Source organism: Drosophila busckii, chromosome 2R (assembly GCF_011750605.1).
Source record: "Drosophila busckii strain San Diego stock center, stock number 13000-0081.31 chromosome 2R, ASM1175060v1, whole genome shotgun sequence".
Classification (NCBI taxonomy): domain Eukaryota; kingdom Metazoa; phylum Arthropoda; class Insecta; order Diptera; family Drosophilidae; genus Drosophila; species Drosophila busckii.
The window spans coordinates 16,200,132-16,225,244 of record NC_046605.1 but is presented as its reverse complement, the minus strand read 5'-3'; the positions used below and the strand labels follow the sequence as shown (position 1 = coordinate 16,225,244).

Sequence of the window (25,113 nt, the reverse complement as noted above, 5' to 3'; positions counted from 1 at the left end):
TTTTGACAGCCGAGCAGCGTTGCCAGATCGTTGAGTAGGTTGCTGCACTTTTGTAAACAAAAACATATGAAATTATTGTATAAACAATGAAATAAGCGGCAGTGAACCATTAAATAAATTGTGTCTTTATTAATTAATATATACACCATATAATGCTTGTGCAAATTAAACAACAATTATTTGCGCGTGTGTACGACATCGCTTGACAGCCCTAATCACAGATAAATCAATAGCTCAGTGCCGATTCGATTTGTTTACAAAATGTTGTAACTCATATTTATTCGAAAATCTAGACAAATTTATATCAGTATGCTTAAAATAACTAGTCAAACATGTGCAATAGTGCTGCTGTTGCACTTTGGCCATACCCTAGCGTCCAATGGAGATCGCACACAATTCTTTCACAACTGCCGACAAAACTGCGAACGCACAAATTGCTCAGCTGGCAAGTAGCAATAAATAAAAAATTCAAGCGACTACAACAATTTATATTGATTTGCAGATGGCTTGGAAATACAGGAGCAGGCTATCAATTTCTATGGACAAACAGTCTTTGACCGCATCTTTGGCTGGAGCTGTTCAGATGAGTGTACCTACGGCTGCATGTGGCGCACAGTATTTGCGTTTATGGAGCGCGGCTGGCCCATACCACAATTCTACGGAAAATGGCCATTTTTGCGTCTACTCGGCATGCAGGAGCCCGCATCCGTTATCTTCTCCGTCATGAACTTTATCATGCACTTACGTTTGTTGCGCAAATTCCGCCGACAAGTGCGTCCTGACAGTCCCTGCTACAAGCTGGCGCATATTTTTGGCTTGGTAAACTCTACAATTGCTTTAAACGTTAAAATATTCATGTATATTTTCCTGTGCAGACCTGCTTAAATGGTTGGGTGTGGTCATCTATATTCCATACAAGAGATTTTCCGCTTACGGAGCTGCTGGACTATGCATTTGCGTATTCCATTGTGCTTTGCAGTCTTTATTGCATGATAATGCGTATGCTGCATCGCTACTCATTGTTTCTGCGCGGTGTTATTACGTTGGCATTTATTTCATATTACATCAACTACTTTGCCTATTTAAGCGTAGGCAAATTCAACTATTCTTTCAACATGAAAGTTAATATTGCCACGGGGACATTGGCAGCTCTAGGTTGGTTTATATGGTGTCATCGGGTGCGGCTACGTCGCCCATACTTTAGGCGTATACTGCGCTTTTATGTGCTGTTTGCGATGGCCATGAGTCTGGAACTTCTTGATTTTCCGCCTATACTCTGGATACTGGATGCACATTCCTTGTGGCATTTGGCTACGGTGCCTTTGGTCTCACTTTACTATGAGTAAGTTGAAATATATGCTTTGTAAACAATAATATCTTATTTTAACTTGTATTATAGTTTCATGATAGAGGATTGCAAGACATTGCGCCTCGAAAAGATGACAGCAGATGGCTATGGCTATTTCGACAAAGATATTTAGAGATACAGCTAATTTTAATCGTTATTATCGCAATTTTATTACACTTACTTCGCTGTACATATAATTAAAACATATTTATATTATACCCCCTACATTTGTCCACATTGCGATATTGTAACTGGCAGCTTCGGCTTATTGTTCGGTCCCGTTGGCACATTCTCAATTTTGCGCATAATCAGCAGGCCATCCAGCACGCGTCCAAACACCACATGCTTGCCGTCCAGAAAATTACATCTTGCACAGGTTATAAAGAACTGGCAACCATTTGTATCTCTACCGCTATTGGCCATAGCCAAGAGACCTGGCGAGTCGTGTTTTAATGTAAAGTTCTCATCGCCAAAGGTATTGCCGTAAACACTGGTAACGCCAGTGCCGTCTCCTTGTACAAAGTCGCCACCTTGTATCATGAAATCCTTGATGACTCTGTGAAAACTGGCACCTTTGTAGCCTATAGGCACACCATCCGGCCTATACTCTCCCGTACAGAACTGTCGAAAGTTTTCCGCCGTTCTAGGAACAGTATCCGCAAATAGCTCGAAGATCATGCGTCCAATTTCCTGTAACATGAAAAACAAGCGTTGTTTAAGCGCCAATAATTATTAATCATTTTTACTCACCGTTGTGCCTACGGCTACGTCAAAAAACACCACGGGATTGTTGGCGCTACGCAGCTGCGATTGTATTTGATTCCAGTTGGGCATATTGATTAATTAAATAAAATAAATGCAGCAATAATACGCAAACGTTTAACAAAAATATTGCCGGCTGTGGTTTGTTTACGTTTGCTGGCACTGTTATTGCGCTGTTAACGCAAACTGTAATGTTAACTCGCTGATATATCGAGCGGCTTATCGATAGTCGAATTTAACCGGCGCGTATCGAAAGTCAGTAGCCACATGTGATTTTGTTTACGTTCTTAATTTTGTTGTGTGCTTAATAGTTTTATAATAATTGCGCCAAAAATAAGTGAATAACGCAGTGAATTCGCAACAGTCGTAAGTTTAATAAAACTCAAATTCATATGTATATATTTTTTTGTATATATTTAAAAAAATATTGCGCATATCAAATGCTTAGTAAATGTTTGTGTTTATGTTTATAAATAAGTTTTGTAGTGGTAATAGGCGAGCTTTTGACTAAGCATACAATGCATATGTAATTAGTTTGCATTACAAGTGGTAATAGGAACCCAACAATAAATTAATTGAAATACAACAGCGCAGCTTAAAACTAAATAAATATGTACTTAAAATTCAAGCGATCAGTTTAAAGTCGTCAGTTTTTTTTTAGGTACAGGCCTCATTACAGCACGTTCTTAAACCGAACAACTATTAATACTATATACAGTTAGTACATTAGCATGCATTGAGTTCCAGCTCAATTGCTTGCCTCATCCGTGTCCACATCAGAAATGTGATTTAGCTTTGTAGTATTGTTGTTGTTGTTCGCATTGTTTTCTGTTGCTTGCTGAAAGTTCTGTTGTATCAACTTGGGGTCAACAACCAAGATGGGTGTGCAACCATCCATAAGGTGTTCGCTCTGACTCTGGAACTGTTCCTTTGATATGCTGCGTGTAAAGGAGAAGCGCAGCGACTTGGTGCGCGTAAGCTTCTTCTTGATTGGCGGCTTGCCGGCCACTGTATCTGAGGCAGAGCGCTCGGTTTCGGGCGTAGGCGGTGCTGAGCTGATCTCCATCGGACAGTCGCGCATGATTTCTTCGCCAAAAGCCTTAATTTGCGCCCAGGCATCCAAAATATCCTTCTCTGTGGCTTGCTCGTATGTTACACAAAAGCGAATGACATAACGTCCATTGAATTTGGCAGGCGTCATGTGCATTTTACCCGAGTGATTAATCTGAGCCAGCAGCTGATGGTTAGCCTCATCGCCAGTGCTGAAATGAAAGAATGTAGAAAATGAAATTAGTACGAAAATCAAAAGATTCTATATATATTTCATATGCGAGCAAACTTACCGCATGCGGAAGCAAACCAAGCCCAGGTGCACATCGTTGCGCACCTCGAAGCGTTCGTCCTTGCGCACCAGCATCTCGAACTTCTTGGCCAGCACCATGTGATTACGTATATATGCCTGCAATCCCTTGACGCCGTATGTGCGGAAGACAAACCAAAGCTTGAGTGCACGGAAGCGACGACTCAAGGGTATGCCGTAGTGTCTATAGTCCACGCCATTCATGTGCTCGTGACGCAAGTACAAAGGATTCACATTGAGCGCACTCTTAAGCGTCATGACATCGCGCACCCAAAGCGCTGAGGCATCAAAGTTGGTCAGCAGCAGTTTGTTGGGATTGGTATTGAAGGAGTCGGCGTACTCCAGGCCAGCGGAGAATACACGCATCTCGGGTAAAATGAAAGAGTTGCCAGCATAGGCGCCATCCACATGCAGCCAAATGCCCGAAACCTGACGACACACTTTGCCAATGGCAGAGATGTCATCAAAGGCGCAACCACCAGTGGTGCCCACTGTGGCGACGACAAAGAAAGGTGTAAGTCCAGCATTGACATCGTTATTTATGGCCTGCTGCAGCAGATCCACGCGCATGCGTCCACGCTCGTCGGCGTCGATGATGCGCAGCTTGACCAAAGCCATTTTGGCAGCCTTCTCTACGCTGGAGTGCGCCTCACGACTGGCATAAGCTATGAGGCTGGGCAAGAAGACGCTATCATGCACGCTCGTTTGTCCCTTCAGCTCGCTAATGGCGCGCGCACGCGCTGTGATCAACGAGACGAGCGCACACTCGGAGGCGGAGCCCTGCAGGGCGCCACCGCCAGTGCTGCCAGGCGCATCTGTTATGAAAGCTTTGGGCAAGCCCAAGGCCTTGGCATACCAGTTCATGACTATAGTCTCGAGCTCTGCTGCTGCCGGACAACTGGCCCAGCTGAAGCCTATGGAGCCAATGGCGCTGCTTAGCATATCGCCCAGCACAGAGGGAAACGAGTTGCCCGAGGGAAAGTAGGCAAAGAATTTGGGATGATTCCAATGCACTACGCCTGGCATTATCTTTTGCTCGAAATCCTGCAGCACATCTTTGAATGGTTCGGGCGATTGTGGTGCGTCCGCTGCAATGTAAACAATACATATAAATTTTAGCACCTATAAACTACTAGCACAAGCTAATATTTATGTTTTCTTTTTGGCTACCTGTCTATGTGTGTGTGTGTGCGTGTGCATAATTAATTGATTTGTTTAGTTAAACTACATGTACTGTGGTCTTTGTTAGACATAAATATTTACGCTACTAACTAACTGCGTGGAATTCGCTTGAAATTCGCTTGAATTGACCTTAGACTGATTTAGCCCACGCGCAAATTAATTATTATACTTGTAGTTGAGTTAATAATACGACTCATTTGTTTCTCCCAGCCGAATGATGTGGGGGGCACTCTTAGCTCTTAAGAGCTACAAGTGCAAGTCAAGGCGTAGTGTTTGCTTACAATTAGTCAACGGCGTATTCAAAAGTCTTTCAAGTGCTTGTTGAGTTTGCTTTTTTTTTTTTTTTTAGCTCGATTTGTTTAGCAGCCTTAAACTAATTGTTGTTTACACATCAGTCGAGAGACTGCGTAGAAAATAATTTTTGAGAAATTGTTTAACAAGCACGTCAAACAAATTTTGGCAAATTGCGCAAATATTTTGGTGTACAATTTATAGTCACGTTTAGTTTAAAAATAGCACAAATACTTTATGCACATACCTGGCAGCAATTTCTTTAAATATCCTGGATCCAATGTGGGTGCAACATCGCGCTCTTCAATATTATTGCCATAGGCGCAGATATAATCAATGACTTCTTTGCCATATTTGCGAAACTCTTCCACATTCATATTGCGTGTGTGTGTGTGTGTGTGTGATTATTAGTTAACACTTTAACACTTTGTTACAAATAATTAACACTTTATGCACTTGTTATGGAAAATTTAGCAGTAGTCTTTAGTTAAGTCTTTAGTTCACTCTAATCCGTTTTCGCGTTGTGCTCTTTGCAGCTTCCTTGGCGCGTTTGATTTGAACTTGTCGGCTGCATTCGTTTTTATATAGAAAGCGCTCTCTCGCTCTCAAGAGAGCGTAAGCCCTATGCGCACGCTGCGCTCTCTTGCGCTCTCTTTCGCAGCATTTGACACCTGCGCTCAGTTCGTTGCTCAAGTTACGGACAATTGTAGTTTGCCAACATCTTCGTTAACATTTGGGAAACCCGCTTGTGCCATTTTGTTCAGTTCTCCGAGAGAGTTGCGTGTACTCGTATGTGGGGGTAAGAGCTACTAGTTAAAAAAAATCCCTACACGGAAAACATTTAACTTTTTTTTCTTTCATTCATTCGCTTGCCATAATTATATGGTTCAACTGCAAAATGAAAGGTTTTTCGTGCTGTGATTGACTATTTATTAATAGCACATTACATGTGCATTTTCTTTTTTGTTGTTGTTGTTGCCATATCTATGAACGTATGTACAAATTAATATTTGATTGCATGTTACCAATTGTTGTATTGAATTTATAAATTATAGTGGGCAAACTGAGAGAGCTGCGGGAATTTACGTATAATAAATAAATTATTTCAATAATGTGATTATAAGTATTATAGTTAATAAATACATTTAATATCGGTAAGCTTGTTTAAAAACATTTAATTGATTATATTAAAATATAAATATTATAATAATCTTAACATTGTTTAAATATTTTTACACTCTTTGAAATGTCGAAGTTCTAAACATTGGAAATTTCTTAAATTGAAAAGTATTGTCGGGCGCAAACGACAATAAGCGACTCTGTACAAAAAATGCATAAGTTTATTTAAATAATTATTGTCTCTTACATATTAAAGTTGCAGAAAAAGTAAAATTGGGCTCAGTTAACAGTGTAAGACACTGTACATATTTTTGTTCATTTAAATAAACTAAAAAGTCTTTTGTACACCATTCTGTGTAGAGTCAAATAAATGAATAGTGGGTTTTAAATGTATATGACTTAGCAAAGAAAATAACTGACAAAAGTAAGAAAATAATGTTATATATGCAGCTCAATTTTATTTATAATTATCTCGCCTGGCAATGACATAATAAAGGTTATTAAAAATTAATTACTTTTGCCGCTTTTGTCTATGACCAGCACGTGTTTGTGTTAAACAAAAATAGCTTAATAGACAATTTGAGCACATTGCCGAATTAGGGGAATTTTTATATATTTTTTGACAAAAGCGTCTTCGTCTTTTGTATATATTATAGAAATTTTTAGCACCGCTATAGGCGTGAAATTAGCCATGAGCTGAACAACTGATGTTCGCTAACGTTTAGCAAACTTTTTTAAGCTTCAAGTCTTGTTAATCTTTAACTTGTCTCTAAGGGGGAATCACTTTGGCACACAACTGCCAAATAATTGTGCAAATAGCACGTGTAAAATTGAAAATTGAGATTATAGATTAGCGGCATGACGAATCGCAACAAATTGGGGGCAGTTGCAATTCAATAAATGTGACGTAGCTGGCACTTCAATGGAATCGCTTGCCGCTCATTGCAAAAAGCACACAGAAAAATTCTAAACAAATGCACAAATGCAAATAAAATTTGTTTTTAAATGTGCGGGTGGTGCTGGTAAACATGTAAACGTGCATATTCATGTTTGAATGAATGAATGAATGCCATGGCTTTGTTTTGATTTGTTAATTAGCGTTAAGTGCTTATATAACAAAATGTTAAATGTTGGTTGCGCTTTTGGCTTAAACGCCTCTGCATATTAACATATAAACAATTGTACGAATACGAATCAAAGTTCAGCCTTAGCAACCAACGCGGCGTATGATTCATATGCATGAAATGGCGCACGCGACGCTTGAGACGCTTTAAAGTTTACGCCTTGAGTGCGGGCCAAGAGCGTGGCATGACTTTGCAGCTTTTGTTTTAACCGGCTGACGATCTTCTTTTTATTTTGGCGGCACAGCCAGAGCCACAGCCGCAGCCACTGCTTAGCTTTCATTCACAAGCGCGCCCAGTCGGGCAAACGTTGCGTATGACGTCGTTTGTCTAAATATAAACTACGTATTCAGTTTACGCGGTCACAGTTTGAGTAGCTCGAGGGCCATTTTGTTTCATCCGCCTTCTATTCAACTTCTCCTCACGGGGCCTGGCACCAAGTCTTGGAATTTTTTTATTTGGCCAACAGCTAATGCGGCTTGCGCTACATCTGGCTCATTAATTATCAGATTTTTTATATATGCATAACTATGTATATCACACATCGTGAAATTTAACATCAGCTAGACAGTCTGACAAAGTCCAAACTCATCTTATGAAATTTGTATTCTGTCGCGTCTTGTTGTCAATTCATAATTTTGGCATTCTGTATAAATTGCCAGCTTAGCAATAAATCTTTGGCGAAATTGTTCGCTTATGTATCACAGTTTAATTGAATTAAACTTTATTGGCTTTTGCTTTGGTATCTAGATTTCGTTTTTATTTTTTATTTTAGTTAATTGAAAATGTCGACAAACATTTCATGAAAGTTTTGTGATTGCGCGAGACGGCTTTTTAATTAGTTTTTAGTTTAATGTTAAGTATTATAAATAACTGCTGTGAATCAAATAGTGAAGACTAAGCAACATTTTTATCATCAAAATGGATCACAAAGCAGCTAAAGCAACAAACAGTGAGAATTTTTCAATCAGATATTCAGCACTTTTTATTTTTTTAATGTTAATTAAATGTCTCCTTATTAAAACTGAAGAATTCTTGTCTTAATTAATTTTACAAAATATTGCTAGACTACAAAAAAAAAAAAAATACAAATGTTCTAATATGAAATGGAAATTGATGAAAGGCTTCTGCTGCTTTTATTATTCAATACTTTATTTAAAGAGAATTTTAAAGAGCACATTAAACATGAATAAATAAATATAAAACACAGTTTGAATGTTTTCTTTAACTGTTTTTACAAGATTTTAAATACTTATATTAGCTGCCTTAAATCAGAAATTAAATAATTTCTAGTATTTTCAGACTTTTTACTTAAATCTAATATATGGCTAAATTATCTTTAGCCTTGCTTTAAAATTCAGCTTAAAAGCGTATAATCAAAGTATATATTTCTATAAATTTCTATATAGCTGTAAAAATCGCAATGCATTGGATTTTAAGGTACAATAAAGAAATTCCTCAATAATTGCAAACAAATGTCTAAGTTAAGCAATTCTTAGCTGTCTATTAATCTTTAGCGCGCTGTGCTGGCAGCTGGAAGCAGAAGAAGTAGAGAAAGAGGATGATAGTGAAAATGAAGATGAAAAAGATGCTGATAGATTGGGCTTGGGTGCAAATTATAACGAAATACTAATCGATGTAATCAAAAGTTGGCAAACGCCGATTGTGCAACTAACTGAGTTGGGCTATTTACCGGATAACTATGAGGATACATCAAAGATAAAGCCCAACTTGGATGCACTTTTAGATCGCTTAGAGAGCTACAAGCAGCAGCTGCCAGCAGAAGAACAAGCTAAGCCGAATAAGCGTAAGATAAAAAGCAAAGCAGCGGAGCAGCGCAAAGAGCGTGAAACGAAGCTGGATGCGGCAATAAAACTACCAACTGCTGATGATATAGTGGGCAGAATGCTAAAGGAAGAGGAGCTGAAGCATCAGAAGCATGAGCCCAATATGCAGCTACTGCTGATGGGACATTTGCTGGCCAAGCAGCAGCAGCAGCAGGTGAAGTTGCAGCCAGAGACGCCAGAGACGGGGGCAGCACTAAAGCCTGCTGTGGTGGCAGACAATACGCTGGAGCGTCTTTTAAAGAAAACCAGTCCACTTGCTAGCGATAGTCTAAAGCAGAAATTAGTTAAACGCATGCCGGCAGACATAAGTAAGTTTTGTTTGGCTGCTGCAGTTAAAAAATAATTGATCAATTAGATAAAAATCTGTTTGAATTTAGCACGCGTGGGCCGCTGCAGTTGCAACAACAACAACAAATTGAAACGCCACATTTTCTAACCTATGACCTCGAGAGCAAGCAGCTCAAACTAATTTCAACTGAAGCTAAAGACGCTTATATCAAAAAACTGCTGCGTGAGTTTCACAAAAAGCGCGAGCAACAGGAAATTAATCAAAAAGTGCAAGAAGCTTTGAGTCTCAATGTGGTTCATAATTGAATTTTTTTTATATATTTTTGTATGTCTTAGTCATAGCCACATAATTCCATATTAAGACGTCATAGCTATAGCATCACTACTATATACTAAACTATTTGTTTATACCCCATTTGTTGCTCCGTCTGTTTATGTTTGCTTCTACCAAAAACTCATAATTTTGACTGGCAGTTCTAACAGGTGCTGTAGCCCAAAAAAAAGCTGCGGAAATACTAAATCTTAGCATAATATATCTTTTAATGCGAAAATTGCGCTATGTACCAATTGTGTCAGCTTATTTAGTTGGCTATAATTAAACAGTTTGTTCATTGTTGTATGCGCGCGTTTAGACAATTTGTAGAAATTGTAATAAATCTGCTGTTTCGCTAGAAAAAAAATTAGTTGCAATTAATTTATTTGCTTAATGAGGCAGCAAATTTCAATAGTTCTAATTGAATATTTCCTATTAACCTGTTTAAGTGATTTTCATGCAATTTGTGATTCAATTTGTAAGCTGAAAATAAAAAAAAATAAACAAATTTTCCAAAAAAAAAAACAAAAGCACAAGTCATCTTTAATTAATTAAACAGTTGAAGCTTTTAGTGCCTATGGAAAATTTTTGGTTAAGCTAAAAATGTAGCACAAATTGGATACAAGCGACAGTATGAGACTCTGTAGTTTGTGAGAGCCGCAGCAATTTTCTTGGTTGATTGATAAATTAATTGAACAGTATAGGACTCTGAGTTGCGCCTCGCTCTTTAAACTAAGTTTTAAAATAAATTCAAAAGTTTTCAAGCTTTCATTGCCTTAATTAAACTATTAAATATTCTAGCATAGCCGACAGCTTAAGACTCTTTTAACTAAATTTACTCTACTGTCTTTATAGAAAGTCCAAGCATCCAAAATTGAATCAAGACTCTGTAATTTATTTAATAGAAACGCAGCTTTTAACATTGCATAGCAGCTGATTACGCCAACTATTTATTATATATATATATATATATTCATAATATAATATTGTTACATTATTTAAATGAGCAGCAACAAAATTTGTTTAATATAATACTGATAATGCTGCTAGAAGAAGTTTTGTTAGAGTAGATTGGTCTATATTTCAGCTAATTGTTTATAATATATTTATATAATTTGCATAATACTTTAGTTGCATTTTTAGTGATTATCGCGTGAAGATATTCGGCGTGGCACCATCGGCGATTTGCGTGGCGAATGTTGTTGTTGTTGTTGCTGTTGCTGTTGCATGTTGACAATGCTCTGCTCATTTTCGGGCGAGGGCGAGGATCCAGCGCCCGAGTTGCGTCGCGAGTTTGTGGGTCGCACATTGGTGTCCAAGTGACGAAAGCTGCGCAAGCAAATTAATAAAGCAAAGCCAATTATATTTGTTTAATAAACTTACCGCAATGAGCAGTTGCTGCCTTTGTCCTCATTGCTGTTGAATAGAAACGCCAGCGGCCAGGAGATCCATGAGTTGTGATCCACCGAGCTTTGGGTGCGTATAATGGGCGCACTGCCGCGACTTACAACCGGCGAGGGCAGCTCCATGGACAGCTTGGGTGTGCCCGCCTTGTTGATAGCCGGATTGTAGATCTTCGGATCGCTAACCATGCGCACAAAGAACGAACGTTTCTGGGCCAGAGTGTCCTGCTTCTTGCGATTGATGATGTCGGTTATTTCATCGTGCTGCTCCTTCTCCAGCAGCTCATTGGCAAAGTCCACAATGATGTCCCAGGCGTACTCAATGTCCTCTGCGGTGGCATTTTGAGCCACAGCACAGAAGCGAATAATGTAGCGATCGTTGACGCTGGCGGGCACCATGTGCAGCTTGCCCGACTCGTTGATGCTGCTGAGCAGCTTCTCATTGATCTTGTCGCTGCCCTTCAGGCGAAAGCAAACCAGTCCAAGCTGCCAGAGTCAAAAAAGCAAAAGCGAAGCAAACAATTCAATTCATGGCGTATACGCAATCTGCGCTTGTTATTACGTATAGAGCAGTGCCTCCACTTTGATTTGAGAGGCAGCTGTCAGAGACTCGTGGCATGAATCACTTTAGTCTTGCCAATTACCGCAACTACTTCAATTCGGCAGCCGATTTGCATCAGCTACGCTCGCTTGCGTTTTTTCTGTGCGATTCTGCACGTTCGCCTCAGTTTAGTTTACAAAGCGCAGACAAAACATAATAAAAAACTGATGGATACTTTATGTTGCTGCTATGTGCGTCAGCCAACAAAAGAAAACTTTTGATAAAGTAGTGCCAACACCCACACATACACACACATTCAATGCGAGCCATAAAAGTAGCCAAAGGTGCTTTGAACTCGTCACATGATTAATTGCGCCAATTATTATGAGTTTTCTTTGCGGTTCGCTATGTAACTCACCTTGACTTGATTACAGATCTCGAAACGTTTATCTTGCAGCACCAGCTCCTCAAAACGTTTGGCCAATTTGATATGGTGTCGTATATAATGCTGTAAGCCGGATATGCCATAAGAGCGCAGCACAAACCTAAGACAGAGAGAGAGACCCACAGACAATCATAAAAGGCAAATAATAGTTTCAAGGTATTTCCGAGTTAAAAGGAATTTAACAAGAGCAGACAAAAATCAAAATCATGCGAGTCTTTGTTAGTATTTCTTGGAATTTAAATCATTCATTTTGAGTTTGACAAACAAATTTCTTTACCAAGGCAACGCAATTGATTTTGAATTATTTTATGCGCATATTATGCAATTTATTTTTGCATCAAAGTTTCCCAGCAAACTAGAAAATCTGAAAAAAACTATAAATAAACATTTACTTTTGTATTCAAAACTAATTGTTTAGCTTAAAGCTCTGAGTTCTCTCCCAGTTGTGTGGATTATCCAATAATTAATAACTATAGCACTTGCATCGATTTTAAATTGCTTTTTTAATTATAGTTTATTGCTATTACGAGTATGTTATGTATTAATGATTTCCAAGAATTCACTCATTAAATGATTTATTGTAAAGCAAAAGAAATTTCTTTGCCAGTCATGATGAATTATTCAGATTGGCAAACAAACGAAATTTGAAATACAGCAAATATTCAATATAAGCAACTGAAGAAAAGGTTGCTCAATAGAAAATTAATTACTAGAAAATATTAATATTAAAATTAATAGAAAAAGCGAGTCCAAGCTTTAATTTCGTAGTTGTCAATTATATTGAATTTTTTAAGAACTGAGTTTGAGCTGAAGCAAAATCAAAGTTTAATTTAGTTTAAATGATTTTCTATTTCAAATGAATTTGAGATTAAACAAAATGTTATTTTTTTTACTATAGCAAGTGTCTTATTTAGAAGTTTCATATAACGAATAGCTACTGTACTTAAGCTCTTGTTATCTGACAAGCCAAATCCTCAAAATATGTTCAAACTTTTGACAGTTGTGTCTCTTTTTTTCGCCCGTTTGTTTTTACAACTAAATCACATGCAAATAACAATAATAAATAATATGCCAAGTGCTGGACCCACAAGCCAAAAACACACTTAATATTTGACAATAGTCAACACACACACACACGCACACACACTTGACTTCAAAGAGTTTTGTTAGTTTACTATTGAGTTGAGTTTTGGGCGCTACATACCAAAGTTTCAGTGAACGAAAGCGACGGCTGAGTGGAACTCCCCAATGACGATAGTCGATGGCCGCATCGGAGTAGCCGTGCTTGAGGTACAGCGGATCGACAACCAGCGCTGATGTCAGACGGATGCGATCGCGCACCCAAAGCGTCGAGCAGTCAAAGTTGGTCAGTAGCCATTTGTTGGGATTGGTGTTGAATGAGTCAGCATATTCAATGCCCTGCGTGAAAATTTGATTAGCATATGAGCCTACACAAGTTTTGCTGGTGTGGCGCGCGTACCTTGAGCAGCGGCTTGAGCTCGGGACAGATGAAACTGTTGCCGGCATAGGCGGCGTCCACATGCAGCCAGACGCAGGGAAAACGCTTCAGCTCCTTGCCTATCTCGGGCAGATTGTCAAAGGCGCAGGAGCCGGTGGTGCCCAGTGTGGTGGAAACAAAGAACGGCACCAGTCCCTGTAGCTCATCCTCCTCCATGGCCTCGGCAATGGTCTGTCCACGCAGACTGGCATTCTCATCGGGCTCCAATATGCGCAACTTGACAAAGCAAATCATAGCCGCCTTCTCCACACAGCTGTGCGCCTCCTTGCTGCAATAGGCCATCAGCTTGGAGAGCAGATGACCCTCCTCCACAAACGGATGCTGCGCCTTAAGACGCTTCAGCGCCTGAGCACGTGCCGCCAGCATGGTAACCAGCACGCACTCCGAGGCCGATGTCTAATCCAAAGCAGGCGCAGCATTAGACCCTAAAGCAACAAAAGATCTTAAGATTTACCTGTATAACACCGCCGCCAGTGCTGCCCTCCTTGAGCGCCAGAAAGTGATCCGGCAAGCCTATGGCCTTGCCCAGCCAATCCAGCACAATGGTCTCCAGCTCAGTGCAAGCTGGACTGGCCGCCCAGGAGAAGCCAATGCAGCCAATGCCATCGCCCAGCATGTCGCCCAGTATAGAGGGAAACGAATTGCCCGCTGGGAAGTAGGCATGGAATCTGGGATGCTGCCAATGGGTAACACCCGGCATTATTTTATCCTCCACATCCAGCATGATTTGATCCCAATCCTCAGGCTCCTGCGGTGCCTCAGCTAAGTTGGGTTTAGACAAGTTTATAGCATATGAATATAAAAGTATTAAATGCATTTTGGGCACTTTGCATGTTTTGTAATATTTTTTTAAGCTAAGTAATTTTATAGAATGCGGCCGACACTTTTGGAATTTTGCATTTTTTAAAGTTATGCAAAACTATAGAATATAAAGAATATAATTATATTTGTTGCTGCTCTCTTTAATTTGAGAATTTTGCGTTTAAATTCGTAAAATCTTGAGCGCTTGACAAAATTTGTTTGCATATTTGCTAATAATTTTATTAAATTATTATAGCAGAAATATAAAAAAAAATATAATGTTGCAACGCGCTTTAATTTGAATTTAAACGACAGAGTTTTTATTTAAATTTTGTTAACTCTTGAGCGCATGCCAAAATTTGTTTATATATTTTCCAAATAATTTATATGCACTTTTCAAAATAATTGCTCATACTTATATAGCAAAGCTTACTTGGCAACAGATGCCTTAGATATCCGGGCTCCACGCTGGGCGTAACGCGACGCTCGCCCAATGTTTCCAGATAATTGCAAATGTATTCAACCATTTCCATGCCACGTTTTCGAAATTCAGTGCTATCCATCTTTGTATTGTTTCAGCTACACGATCGAAACTAAGTAACAAATTAAGGCAAATTAATCAGCAGCTAATTTATGTAATTTGTTAGTTTTTAGCCTTGGCAATAGTTACACTTTAATTGCCAATTGATTAATTAATTAGGCACTTGTTTAACAGTTTATTTGTTGTTAAGGCTTACAACTTTTGCATTTAATTTGTTAATTTATTTTGCATTAGATTTATTCAGTTGTTTTTGCTTCAGCGCCTGCTGCTGCTTGCCAATAAACAAATTGTAAGTCTTTTAACTGTTAGCAATTAGTTTGAGATTTTAATTATCTGCACTAAATTCTTGGGCTAGTTTATTATTAACAGCAACACTGCCAAGCACTTACAATTTTTCTGTTTGTATCTTTGCGGCTTTGAAGCGCGTTAAACGTTTCGCCACGAACTGCAAACCTCAAATGATCCTGGCTCTGCGGTTTGGCCAGGAGCTAAGCTCGGTTGCTGCTGCTTCCTTGGCATGTCTAATGAATGCATACTTCAGCCACGAGCTGCGTGGTGGGGGCGGCCGAAGTGGGCGTGCTTTTGAGTGTGGGTTGGGGGCGGCTACGAATAAATGAAATATTTGCACAGTGGTTGCCAGCAGCAGAAAACTGCTGAAAATAAATATATTCTTGCAAGCACTTAAAGCTGAAACTTGCTGCTCAAGTTTTTACTTTAATTTTGCGCCATAATTTTATTTTATTAAATTGTAATTTTTATATAAAAACTGCTTAGGCACCCCTATTGTTGTGCGTGTGTGCGTTAAAGTCATGTGCGTGGGTGTGCGTGAAAATATGCAGCAGCTGAATTAAACATTTAAGCATTTACTTCAAGATTACGTATACGCAAAATTCAATTGCAGCAAATGTTTAATTCTATGCACACAATTTAGTTAATGTGTTTAAACAATTGTGTATAAAGTTAATTTCGTGTACGTGTTTTAACTAAGCGTGACTTTAAGCTAAACACATTGTATTATTGATAGCATTTACATTAAATCAAATTACACTTTAGAACAAAATTTAGGCAGTATTAAATTTGTATTTTATTAATATGATATTTATTTGATAAAAATGCATAATTGTAATTTAATTCAGTAATTATATAATTGCCATTAATAATTGATTTATGAATAATTTACTTGCAAGTAATTGCAATTATTTGTTTTTGTATTGGACATATACTTAAGAATTTGTGCCTTAATTACTTTTATAAATTATACTGAAACTATGCTAAGCTAATTTATAATTAAATATTGTTCGGTTTAAGCTAAAATTACTTACGTAATTGCAATTTTTACAAACAATTACAATGTAATTCAGGATATAGTTATAATTACACATAATGTGCTTAATTACTTGTGTAAATTAGCTTGTAACTATGCGCTGCTCAACAATAATTAAATAATTTATGCTTAAAGCTGCAATTACTTAAGTAATTGCCACTGTTATTTACAACTTACAACTCAGAATTCAACTTGAACTTTATTCTGGCTGTGCTGTGTATTTCTTTTTGACTTGAGACCTACTTGAGAGTCTTGGCGAATGGCATCAATGGTTGGCTATGATAATAATGATGTTCCCATTGCGTTGACGTTGTTGTCAATGAGACAGTCAAAGCAGTTCCAGCAGCAGCGCCTGTCACTTGGAATTTTTCGAAGGCATTCCTCATAACATTCCAAAACCACGCTCCGCCCTTCAAACCATTTTTTCAGCTTCCTTCTGCTATTTCTGCTGCATTGAATGGTTGAATTGTCTGCGTATAGAACATGCGATAATTGTTTATATGTATTATATTTACTTGTGTGTGTGTGTGTGTGTGTGTTTGTGCGTGGGTGTATGACTGGGTCATGGATTTCTAAGCACATTCAGTTTTGTGAAAAGTTCATTAATAAACTTGCCGCAACGGCTGTCGAATTCAGAGCTCCTTTGCAGTCCCCTCTCACCTCCCCCCCTCCCAAATCTTGTTTAGCTTCAACAAGTGGCAAGCTCTGTGTGTCACGCCTGTTGCTGGCCCGTTTGCTCGCGTTTGTTATTCAGCCAAGACGACACCAACAGCATTTTATTTAATGGGAAAATTTCTGCTGCAGCCGCGCGCATTTAATTGCTGTAGAAATGCTTTTTTATTGACTTTCACTTGAGCTACACTTCAAGCGCAATTCCCATCAAGTGGGGCAGCTGCGACTTGTTGGCTAACTAACTGAAAAATGTTAAGCGAACTACCAAAAGTATAAAATAAAACTTAAAAATTGAAAATGATTTTTATGTAACAGGATTTAAGCTTGAAATATTTTTTAAAAATGTTGTAGTAAGAGAGAGGTACAACCTACAGCTTCTTTTTGCTTGCTAACTATAACAGCGCACATGAGCGCAGTGAGAATGTATTTTAGTGGGGGTGGGGGTTAGCTGCCATAGGTTACTGCTTGTCATAACTTGTTATATTTGGTTCTTTCAAAAAATTGCTTGTTCATAACATAGCTAAATATATTTTAAGCAAAAACAACATAAAATTATATAAAGTCAAATGTGATTTGATTTTGTTATAGTTGCAGCTTTTAAAAGTTGGTATTACAATTTAGAGTTAGTCATAATAAAATTTGTATTATTATATAAATATATGCTTTACGTGGCTTTAACTGGGTTCCAGGTGTTGATCTACAATCTTACTCTAGTAGACTACTTTAATTAATCTTCCATCTTTAACTAATCGACGAATCATGCTTGGCGTCATGTTCATGATTAAATTAATTAAAGGGAAATTGATTCTTCATATTTGTTGGGTCAACTTAATTTCTCGGTTCCTGTTAGTATACCTCGAATTTGTTCCCTTAACTCAAAACTTTTGCACAACTAACTATTTACTGCATGAGCCCCTTCGAGTCTCTGTTCTGATTATAATAAACTTTATTCTGTTTATCAACACAGAGACCTCAGAGTTTATTACTAAGCGGTGTATCTTAACTTACTTAAGTATAATATATTTATGATTTGATTGGGTTTTTGGGTTTTCCCCAATCTTGCAACAAATGTGGGTCTGTTTAACACTCGCAATATTTAAGGTTTTAAAAATAAAGATATAACTATAAATTACCTTTAAATATAATTTTACATATTTTGTATATAAATACTATAATGTTTTTTTTTTTTTTTTGCTGTCAGCATATTATGGAAAGCGAAAGCAACATTAAATAAATAAATAAATAAAATAAATAAATAATTTGATCAAACATATGTAGATGCTTCACTGGCTACGCCCATGACTGCGCTTCTCTAGCTCCTTGTTGCCCATATAGATTGAGTTTGAGTGTCAACGCTGCTGCTTTCGTCTCATAAAGCGGCAATTATTCAATTTGCACAGACTGTCGTGGCAATAACTGCTGAGGACAGTTTATGAGTGGCTTGTAGATGGCTTCTCAGCTAAATTGTTTATTATTTTTTTTGCGCAGTTATATTTAACAGCGTTTTGGTTCAAGGTTAATGCTGCAGGGCATACAAAAATGTGCGGCGCCTGTTGACCTGGCTGGTTAATAATTTTATTTATTGCTTGCAGGCTAAAATGATGCACTATCGCAAAGCGGAGAATGTGGAGCAGGAGCAGAGCAAAAGCGATTTGCCGTTTGAAGATTGCATGCCAAAGGACAAGGACTTTCTGTGGATGCATGTGGGTGGGCAAGCAATTGAGAGCATAATTAATATTAATTATAAATTGTTTGCTGCAGGTGAAGGGCGGCACCAAGGTGGGAAATGTTATAAGCCATGCGCAGCAGGCTCTGGATAAGGGTGAATATCGTACGCTGGTGTGGAGCGGCTCTGGTGGCGGCGTGGTCAAGACTATATCCTGCGCTGAGGTAATAAAGCGCAGTCATGCACTTTATCAGGTCACACGCATGACGCATACTAAGTAAGTTGCAAAGCTAAATTATTTTAATTTTTACTATTGTTGAATTTTTCTTAAGATTGGAGGAGCACTGGAAGCCACAAATGGAAAGCTTAGAGGAGCTTATAGTTACACGCCAAATACCCACGCTGCATATACTTATGAGTCTCGATGAGCTGCCTGCCGACACAGTGGGGTACCAGATATGCTTACATATATTTTAATAAATATTAATTAATTATTCATTTATATTACAGTTTGCAAAAGCCAAATACGCTTAGCGATTTTTGGCAGCATGACGAACCGCGCAGCCGCAATCCTCCAACTGAAAATAATGCTCGCAAGCAAAAACGTCCCAGATATGGACGCAACAAGCCACAACAGCAACAACAACAACAGCAGCAGCAACAACAAAGCAAACATGACATTGACATTGCTGCTAGTTAAATAAACTTATTTGCTATCTAAGCAATAAAAAATAATATATGTATATATAGTTTGTTTGCTTTGATAAGCTTCAAATGGTCTAAGCAATGACCTTAGCTAATAATTTGTATTGCAATACAGTAGACACTCGCAAACTAAAGCTAGCATAAACTTATCAAACATAAATTGTAGACAGCTGAATATGTCTATACGTACTTAGCTTCATGTAACTAAATTATAAGACCGTTTATGCATTAAGTACCGGGTGCTAAGTTGTTGCTGCGATTTAAGTCTTAAGCATTATGATTAGATTATTCTACTGTTTGCTCACTTAGATAACCCAGCTGAAATCTAATCTGTTCGCCAATTGTGTAGCTTATCAGCATGAGCGTTTGCTATTCACACGTCCAGTATCAAAAATGCTGCGACTGGGACGTGTATTGAGAGTGAGCGCCCAGCTGCGCTGTCTAAGTCAGTCGACTACTGCGTCTGGCGATGCTTTGCCCAAGCGCTGTGATGTGCTTGTCATTGGTGGTGGCGGCATGGGCGCCTCTTCCGCCTACTGGCTTAAAAGCAGAGCTCAAAAGCTGGGAAAAAAACTCAATGTGCTGGTCGTAGAGCGAGATGCACGCGTAAGTGGCCAGCAAGCTAATTTACGTTTGATTTAATTGCTTATTATAAAATCTTTAGTATACAAGCGCCTCGACGGTTTTGTCTGTGGGCGGCGTACGCCAGCAGTTCTCGCTGGCTGAGAATATACAAATGTCGCTGTTTGGCTATGAGTTCATTAGCAACTGTCGCAGCCATTTGGGCGATGTAGAGCTGAACTATCGTCCACATGGCTATCTGATTTTAGCCTCTGCACAAGGCGCTGATGTACTGAGTCGCAACTCCAAGCTGCAGTGTGAGCTGGGCGCGCAGAACGAGCTGCTAACACCGTCGGCTTTGCGCCAACGCTTTCCCTGGATGAACACCGAGGGCATTGAGCTGGGCTGCTATGGCACAGCCAAGGAGGGCTGGTTCGATCCTTGGGCTTTGCTCATGGGCTTTAAGCAACAGGCGCGCGCACATGGCGCACAATTTGCCAATGGTGAGCTCGTTGGCTTTGAATGGAACGCAGCTGGTCAGCTTAGTGGCGCGCTGGTTAAGTGTGATGATGGCGCACCACGCAGCGTGCAGTTTGATACTTGCGTGCTGGCTGCCGGTGCGCAGTCTGGACAGGTGGCGCGACTGGCTAACATAGGCACAGGTGCGGGTGTGCTGGGCGTGCCGCTGCCCGTGGAGCCGCGCAAGCGTTATGTTTATGTCTTTGGCACGCAAGGCAGCAACTGTCCAGGCATGGCTACACCGCTAACTATAGATCCCGATGGCACTTACTTCAGGCGCGATGGCATGGGTGGCAATTTTCTTTGCGGACGCAGTCCAACGGAGGAGGAGGAGCCTGCTTGTGATACGCTGGATGTGGATCATGGCTACTTTGAGACAAATGTTTGGCCTACGCTGGCGACACGTGTGCCCGCCTTTGAGTCCATCAAGGTGCAGAGCAGCTGGGCTGGCTACTACGATCACAATAGCTTCGATGCCAACGGTGTCATAGGCAAGCATCCACACTATGCTAATCTTTATATAGCCGCTGGCTTTAGTGGTCATGGCATACAGCAGACGCCAGCAGTGGGTCGTGCTATATCCGAACTTATACTGGATGGCAAATTTACCAGCGTGGACTTGCAGCGTTTTGGCTTTGAGCGCTTGGTCGCCAAGCAGCCCATGCTGGAGGTGAATATTGTCTAAGTGCGCGCTTACTAAAATTCTAATTAATTGTATGTACTTTCGATTTATTGCAATTGTTCTTGTTCGGTTTGTTCGGTATGTGTATATATTTGTAGTTTCTGTTTGTTATTAGTAAAGTTCTGTTTTTTTTTTAATAGCCTTGGTTCAAGTTTATAAAACGAATCGTCAGATAACTTCGTGTACTTGTTGTATGTGTGTGTGTCTACATATAATTTAATTAAAATGTGAATTTAAACGTAATATAACTGTTGATAATTTTGGCGCGCCCTTAGATGCATTTGTTTATTAACAAATACGTATTATTGTGGGCTTTTGCCCTCAACAGCAAACAAAATAATTTTGCGAATTGATTTCTAAACGTCAGTTATAGCTGCTGCCGCCTCTTGTGTCTGTCTGTCTGTCTGTTTGATCCAAAATAACAAAAAGTTGCGCTTTCCTTTCGCTCTAATGCAAGCTATTAGTAAATATATATTATAAATATGTTTAAGTGAGTGTTGTTATGAGTGGACAGTCTCTGTCTGCTGCTGTCCTTAATTTCTTATGCAGTGTGTTTGTGTTGAGTCTAGGCTTAGGCTTCACTTTCACCGGGTGCTGCATCCTCCTCCTCGTTAATGGGCACAATCAGATTCTCCTTGGACATCAGATTGTATTTTGTGACAAAATGCGTGAATCGGTGGCATAGATACGTTTCAGCCTCGAATTCGTCAAAGATGCGACGATGATGAAAGTACGCATGCGAGAATATGCGATAAACACGTCGACACACCGAGCCCAGCTTCGTCACCGACGACTCCTTGATGGAAACTCTGTGTGTGGTGAGATCACTTTACTGATTATGTGGCCAGTTGCTTTTGCACGCCGCTTTAACATACCTGCTTGGAAAGTATTTGTTGCTATTGAGCAGACAGGCAGCGCCGTCCAATGTGTGGCGCGTATAGTCAATGGCGGGGCACTCCTTGGGCGTTTTGTGTGCCGCACATAAGAAAATCCATTGATCGGTTGCTGTCATCTGCGTGCACGTTGAGGGTGAACACTGTTTTTGCAGCCGCACTGCCAGACCATTTAATTCCATACAAAACTGACGCAAATGCTCGTACTTCCAGACGCCTTCGTCCTGCGCTTCTGGCATGGTCAGTATAAGCTCAACATTTGAGGGATCACGCTTGATCAGTTGTTGTATATATTGCTGCACGGCTAGCGTGCTGTCCATTTCCTCCAGCGGTTCATCGGGCCAGCGACAGAAATCCTATCGCAACAACAACAACAACAACAACAACAACAAATTGTTAAAGCGAAAGTTGCAAACAACAATTGCGTGCGTTATTTATACACACCTTAGCTTTTGTGCCTGGCCGGTTTCTACGCAATATGGTCGAGCCGTCAGCCATCTTCATGTTTCACCTTGCCTTAGCCGTAAGGAGCAATGCAAAACACACACTCAGACACCTTTTACCTGGGACTACGCCTGTGCAGGGAAGGGAGGCAGTGACAGTTGAATAGACAAAACCAAGCTGTGAAAAGTGCCAGGCAACGGCGACCAGGAACTCAAACAAACGTTGCGTTCGTGGCGAGCCAAACGTAGCTTCAAGCTTAACTATGTAAAGTGTAACTATTGCTTTAGTTTACACATTTCACATTTAATTAGCTATGAATTGAGCTAAAACACTTTGCTTTGTGCGAGAAAATTTTTTTGTTTTAATCAACGCGCGGATGACAGTGTGTGACTTGCAGAGAGTACACTAAATTCGAGCTGCATTAAGTGTGAAGAGTACAGCAATAGCAAGGAGGTACGGTCACCCTAATTTCATAATGTCATGCCACTCTACGTTTCAGCTGTCGTCATCGCTTATCGTCATTGCCTATCGACAACAGTCATCATCAGACAACTTTGCAAAATTTACACGGATTGAAACTGCGTATTATTATTACAGTTGTAACTTTTTAAATATCCCCAAGCAAAGTTTGTAAATCAACCGCCAGCCAACATGTCCTACGCATACTTGTTCAAATACATTATTATTGGTGATACTGGTGAGTCTGTTAGTGTGTGTGAGTTGTGTGCCCTGCCATATGAGAGAAAATTTCATATGATTAAGTCAGCTAATTGTGCAGTTTACAACAAAACAAAGGGCAACAGAGCTCAAACTGCGACGTTTTGTTAGACTGTTTACGCTATTGTTGCACTCGGGGCCCAGCCCATTGTCCAGCTGCCTGCAACAAAGCGCCAAATGATTGGGGAGCCCACGCAGCAAGGAAAAATCAATAAAACCATAACAACGCCTCTGTGTGTAGAGAGAAAGAGACAGAGCTGAAGTCAACAGCTGTGGCAAGGGGAGTTTTGTGTTAGGCTGGAGGGGGGATAATACTAAACGTATGTTACTACCCTGCAGTTGCTTTGGCGCTGAGTCAACTTTTGATAGTTGACCCACCATCATATCAAATCTCCCCCACGCTTAAGCATACATAAACTGTTTGATAGGCTGGTTGCTCTTCTCTTATCAATTAAAGTTCAGCAGTACATTAAACATTCGATTAAATGTAGTGCAAACAGCTGTTAACATTTGCCGAAGAGATTATCCCATTATGCTTTAGAGAAAAAAATTAGATCATATTTTTGGCAAGTGATGGAAAACACCTGTTTATGTGTATAAGTAATGTTGTTGGCTTTTGGCTTTTGCATTGCATTGCATTATAACAAAACTTTCACTTTCTGCGTTTGTTTTATAATCCAGCAATTACTAATTTTGTTTGCTTTAACTTGCTTTATTTTTCCAAAGGTGTGGGCAAGTCATGTCTGCTGCTGCAGTTCACGGATAAGCGCTTCCAACCCGTGCACGATTTAACAATTGGCGTTGAGTTCGGTGCACGCATGATCACCATCGATGGTAAACAGATAAAACTGCAAATTTGGGATACAGCTGGTCAGGAGGCTTTCAGGTATGACACATTTAATGCATAAAGCTTGTGGTTAGAGTACTCATTGTATTTTTCTTGGAACAGATCTATTACGCGCTCATATTATCGTGGTGCGGCTGGCGCTTTGTTGGTCTATGACATCACAAGACGTGAGACTTTCAATCATCTGACTACATGGCTGGAGGATGCACGTCAGCATTCAAACTCGAACATGGTCATTATGCTTATAGGCAACAAGAGCGATTTGGATTCGAGGCGTGAGGTGAAAAAGGAGGAGGGAGAGGCTTTTGCACGAGAACATGGACTGGTATTTATGGAGACTTCTGCGCGCACAGCTGCCAATGTGGAGGAGGCATTCATAAATACAGCCAAAGAGATTTACGAGAAAATCCAGGAGGGCGTCTTCGATATAAATAATGAGGTAAGTGTTGCTTTTGCATATAAATTGCAAATTAAATATTTATGCATGCATTTTCATTGACTGCAGGCAAATGGCATTAAAATCGGACAGCAGGCAACGCCCACAAATCCTGCGCTGCCCGGTGCTGGCGGTGCGGGTGGTGCAGGCAACAGCGGTTGTTGCTAGGATTAGAGCCCAGTTGGTATATAGCCAATATAGCCGCTGCTGTAAATTCTACTAGTGACTAATTCCTAGACAGTAGTGGAATGCAGTTTTATTGTTTATTTTTAATTTCAAGCAAAATATAACCGTAATAAACTTAGCTGCAAAACTAGCAGACCGAATTAGTGAAGCCCCATTTCAACACTAAGCATAATGTTAAATTAAAACGAAACTCACACACTCACACACACACACACATAAGACATTAATAGCAGCTATTTGTAACTATTAAAATATCCGCTAAAAGAATTAAAATGATAACGTACATAATACATAAATTATAATTTTAAAATAAACATTTGTGTATGTAAAATGTGTCGTGCGTGATTTCAAAATTTTGTATGGTAAACTTTAAACAAAGAAACAAAAAACTAAAACATTTGTACGTATATAAAGAATATTTTTGTGTACATTTAGTTAGATCTGAGAATGTGTAATATATATATTATATATACAGAATGTATAATTGTGATTCATTTATTCGGTCGATCCCTCTTCCTGGCTGCTAGCGTTGTCTCTAGCCTTTCCTCAATACTTAAAATTTTTTTTAGAAATATTTAAT

General features: G+C 39.4%; 9 protein-coding genes across 12 annotated transcripts; 5 read left to right on the top strand and 4 right to left on the bottom strand.

Annotated features, from left to right (window-relative positions):
• The first annotated feature begins 186 nt into the window (after positions 1–186).
• LOC108596251 (post-GPI attachment to proteins factor 3) lies at positions 187–1,566 on the top strand. The gene is made up of 4 exons (XM_017981804.2): positions 187–445; positions 503–819; positions 876–1,342; positions 1,400–1,566. Exons 1-4 carry the CDS (start codon positions 310–312, stop codon positions 1,479–1,481), a joined length of 1,002 nt encoding a protein of 333 aa, XP_017837293.1. The 5' UTR covers positions 187–309; the 3' UTR covers positions 1,482–1,566.
• Positions 1,506–2,286, bottom strand: LOC108596252 (peptidyl-prolyl cis-trans isomerase H). Its single transcript, XM_017981805.2, has 2 exons — positions 2,099–2,286; positions 1,506–2,038 (listed from the first exon to the last, which is right to left on the bottom strand). Exons 1-2 carry the CDS (start codon positions 2,180–2,182, stop codon positions 1,571–1,573), a joined length of 552 nt encoding a protein of 183 aa, XP_017837294.1. The 5' UTR covers positions 2,183–2,286; the 3' UTR covers positions 1,506–1,570.
• A 258-nt stretch (positions 2,287–2,544) lies between these two features.
• On the bottom strand, positions 2,545–5,478 carry LOC108596255 (aromatic-L-amino-acid decarboxylase). Its single transcript, XM_017981809.1, has 3 exons — positions 5,191–5,478; positions 3,454–4,558; positions 2,545–3,372 (listed from the first exon to the last, which is right to left on the bottom strand). Exons 1-3 carry the CDS (start codon positions 5,318–5,320, stop codon positions 2,859–2,861), a joined length of 1,749 nt encoding a protein of 582 aa, XP_017837298.1. The 5' UTR covers positions 5,321–5,478; the 3' UTR covers positions 2,545–2,858.
• Positions 5,479–8,531: 3,053 nt separating this feature from the next.
• Positions 8,532–9,936, top strand: LOC108596256. 2 transcript variants are annotated; one of them, XM_017981810.1, is made up of 3 exons: positions 8,532–8,623; positions 8,683–9,338; positions 9,386–9,936. In XM_017981810.1, exons 1-3 carry the CDS (start codon positions 8,607–8,609, stop codon positions 9,622–9,624), a joined length of 912 nt encoding a protein of 303 aa, XP_017837299.1. In that variant the 5' UTR covers positions 8,532–8,606; the 3' UTR covers positions 9,625–9,936. The 2 variants fall into 2 exon arrangements, with proteins under 2 accessions (XP_017837299.1, XP_017837301.1); XM_017981812.2 differs by having other exon boundaries at positions 9,408–9,555.
• Positions 9,937–10,752: 816 nt separating this feature from the next.
• On the bottom strand, positions 10,753–15,329 carry LOC108596253 (tyrosine decarboxylase). Of its 2 annotated transcripts, XM_017981806.1 has the most exons (8): positions 15,271–15,329; positions 14,774–14,933; positions 13,994–14,301; positions 13,501–13,935; positions 13,225–13,439; positions 11,994–12,120; positions 11,015–11,520; positions 10,753–10,960 (listed from the first exon to the last, which is right to left on the bottom strand). In XM_017981806.1, the coding sequence occupies exons 2-8, from the start codon at positions 14,901–14,903 to the stop codon at positions 10,771–10,773; spliced, it is 1,911 nt and encodes a 636-aa protein (XP_017837295.1). In that variant the 5' UTR covers positions 14,904–14,933; positions 15,271–15,329; the 3' UTR covers positions 10,753–10,770. The 2 variants fall into 2 exon arrangements, with proteins under 2 accessions (XP_017837295.1, XP_017837297.1); XM_017981808.1 differs by lacking the exon at positions 10,753–10,960 and having other exon boundaries at positions 11,441–11,922.
• On the top strand, positions 12,159–19,243 carry LOC108594882 (ribonuclease P protein subunit p25-like protein). Its single transcript, XM_017980020.2, has 5 exons — positions 12,159–12,176; positions 18,470–18,580; positions 18,639–18,820; positions 18,876–18,992; positions 19,054–19,243. Exons 2-5 carry the CDS (start codon positions 18,476–18,478, stop codon positions 19,241–19,243), a joined length of 594 nt encoding a protein of 197 aa, XP_017835509.1. The 5' UTR covers positions 12,159–12,176; positions 18,470–18,475.
• Positions 19,244–19,641: 398 nt separating this feature from the next.
• Positions 19,642–21,253, top strand: LOC108597032 (FAD-dependent oxidoreductase domain-containing protein 1). The gene is made up of 2 exons (XM_017983325.1): positions 19,642–19,854; positions 19,913–21,253. The coding sequence occupies exons 1-2, from the start codon at positions 19,642–19,644 to the stop codon at positions 21,011–21,013; spliced, it is 1,314 nt and encodes a 437-aa protein (XP_017838814.1). The 3' UTR covers positions 21,014–21,253.
• Positions 21,037–22,701, bottom strand: LOC108597033 (MOB kinase activator-like 4). Of its 2 annotated transcripts, none has more exons than XM_017983326.2 (3): positions 22,348–22,701; positions 21,886–22,259; positions 21,037–21,837 (listed from the first exon to the last, which is right to left on the bottom strand). In XM_017983326.2, exons 1-3 carry the CDS (start codon positions 22,405–22,407, stop codon positions 21,582–21,584), a joined length of 690 nt encoding a protein of 229 aa, XP_017838815.1. In that variant the 5' UTR covers positions 22,408–22,701; the 3' UTR covers positions 21,037–21,581. The 2 variants fall into 2 exon arrangements, with proteins under 2 accessions (XP_017838815.1, XP_017838816.1); XM_017983327.2 differs by having other exon boundaries at positions 21,037–21,819; positions 22,348–22,699.
• A 171-nt stretch (positions 22,702–22,872) lies between these two features.
• On the top strand, positions 22,873–24,723 carry LOC108597035 (ras-related protein Rab-2A). The gene is made up of 4 exons (XM_017983328.2): positions 22,873–23,044; positions 23,791–23,950; positions 24,014–24,350; positions 24,417–24,723. Exons 1-4 carry the CDS (start codon positions 22,999–23,001, stop codon positions 24,513–24,515), a joined length of 642 nt encoding a protein of 213 aa, XP_017838817.1. The 5' UTR covers positions 22,873–22,998; the 3' UTR covers positions 24,516–24,723.
• The last annotated feature ends 390 nt before the right edge of the window (positions 24,724–25,113 follow it).

Coding starts and splice junctions, on each gene's coding strand:
- LOC108596256 (XM_017981810.1), top strand. Junction 9,339..9,385: donor ACGCATGCCGGCAGACATAA/GTAAGTTTTGTT, acceptor TTGATCAATTAG/ATAAAAATCTGTTTGAATTT.
- LOC108597033 (XM_017983326.2), bottom strand. CDS start 22,407: ATGAAGATGGCTGACGGCTCGACCATATTGCGTAGAAACCGGCCAGGC. Junction 22,260..22,347: donor GGCCAGGCACAAAAGCTAAG/GTGTGTATAAAT, acceptor TTGTTGCGATAG/GATTTCTGTCGCTGGCCCGA. Junction 21,838..21,885: donor AACAAATACTTTCCAAGCAG/GTATGTTAAAGC, acceptor TAATCAGTAAAG/TGATCTCACCACACACAGAG.
- LOC108596252 (XM_017981805.2), bottom strand. CDS start 2,182: ATGCCCAACTGGAATCAAATACAATCGCAGCTGCGTAGCGCCAACAAT. Junction 2,039..2,098: donor ACGTAGCCGTAGGCACAACG/GTGAGTAAAAAT, acceptor TTCATGTTACAG/GAAATTGGACGCATGATCTT.
- LOC108596251 (XM_017981804.2), top strand. CDS start 310: ATGCTTAAAATAACTAGTCAAACATGTGCAATAGTGCTGCTGTTGCAC. Junction 446..502: donor ACGCACAAATTGCTCAGCTG/GCAAGTAGCAAT, acceptor ATTGATTTGCAG/ATGGCTTGGAAATACAGGAG. Junction 820..875: donor TGGCGCATATTTTTGGCTTG/GTAAACTCTACA, acceptor TTTCCTGTGCAG/ACCTGCTTAAATGGTTGGGT.
- LOC108594882 (XM_017980020.2), top strand. CDS start 18,476: ATGATGCACTATCGCAAAGCGGAGAATGTGGAGCAGGAGCAGAGCAAA. Junction 18,581..18,638: donor AGGACTTTCTGTGGATGCAT/GTGGGTGGGCAA, acceptor TGTTTGCTGCAG/GTGAAGGGCGGCACCAAGGT. Junction 18,821..18,875: donor ACACGCATGACGCATACTAA/GTAAGTTGCAAA, acceptor ATTTTTCTTAAG/ATTGGAGGAGCACTGGAAGC.
- LOC108596253 (XM_017981806.1), bottom strand. CDS start 14,903: ATGGATAGCACTGAATTTCGAAAACGTGGCATGGAAATGGTTGAATAC. Junction 13,936..13,993: donor CTGGCGGCGGTGTTATACAG/GTAAATCTTAAG, acceptor GCTTTGGATTAG/ACATCGGCCTCGGAGTGCGT. Junction 13,440..13,500: donor AGCTCAAGCCGCTGCTCAAG/GTACGCGCGCCA, acceptor ATTTTCACGCAG/GGCATTGAATATGCTGACTC.
- LOC108596255 (XM_017981809.1), bottom strand. CDS start 5,320: ATGAATGTGGAAGAGTTTCGCAAATATGGCAAAGAAGTCATTGATTAT. Junction 4,559..5,190: donor TTTAAAGAAATTGCTGCCAG/GTATGTGCATAA, acceptor TTTACATTGCAG/CGGACGCACCACAATCGCCC. Junction 3,373..3,453: donor TTGGTTTGCTTCCGCATGCG/GTAAGTTTGCTC, acceptor CTTTCATTTCAG/CACTGGCGATGAGGCTAACC.
- LOC108597032 (XM_017983325.1), top strand. CDS start 19,642: ATGCTGCGACTGGGACGTGTATTGAGAGTGAGCGCCCAGCTGCGCTGT. Junction 19,855..19,912: donor TCGTAGAGCGAGATGCACGC/GTAAGTGGCCAG, acceptor TAAAATCTTTAG/TATACAAGCGCCTCGACGGT.
- LOC108597035 (XM_017983328.2), top strand. CDS start 22,999: ATGTCCTACGCATACTTGTTCAAATACATTATTATTGGTGATACTG. Junction 23,951..24,013: donor GCTGGTCAGGAGGCTTTCAG/GTATGACACATT, acceptor TTCTTGGAACAG/ATCTATTACGCGCTCATATT. Junction 24,351..24,416: donor TCTTCGATATAAATAATGAG/GTAAGTGTTGCT, acceptor CATTGACTGCAG/GCAAATGGCATTAAAATCGG.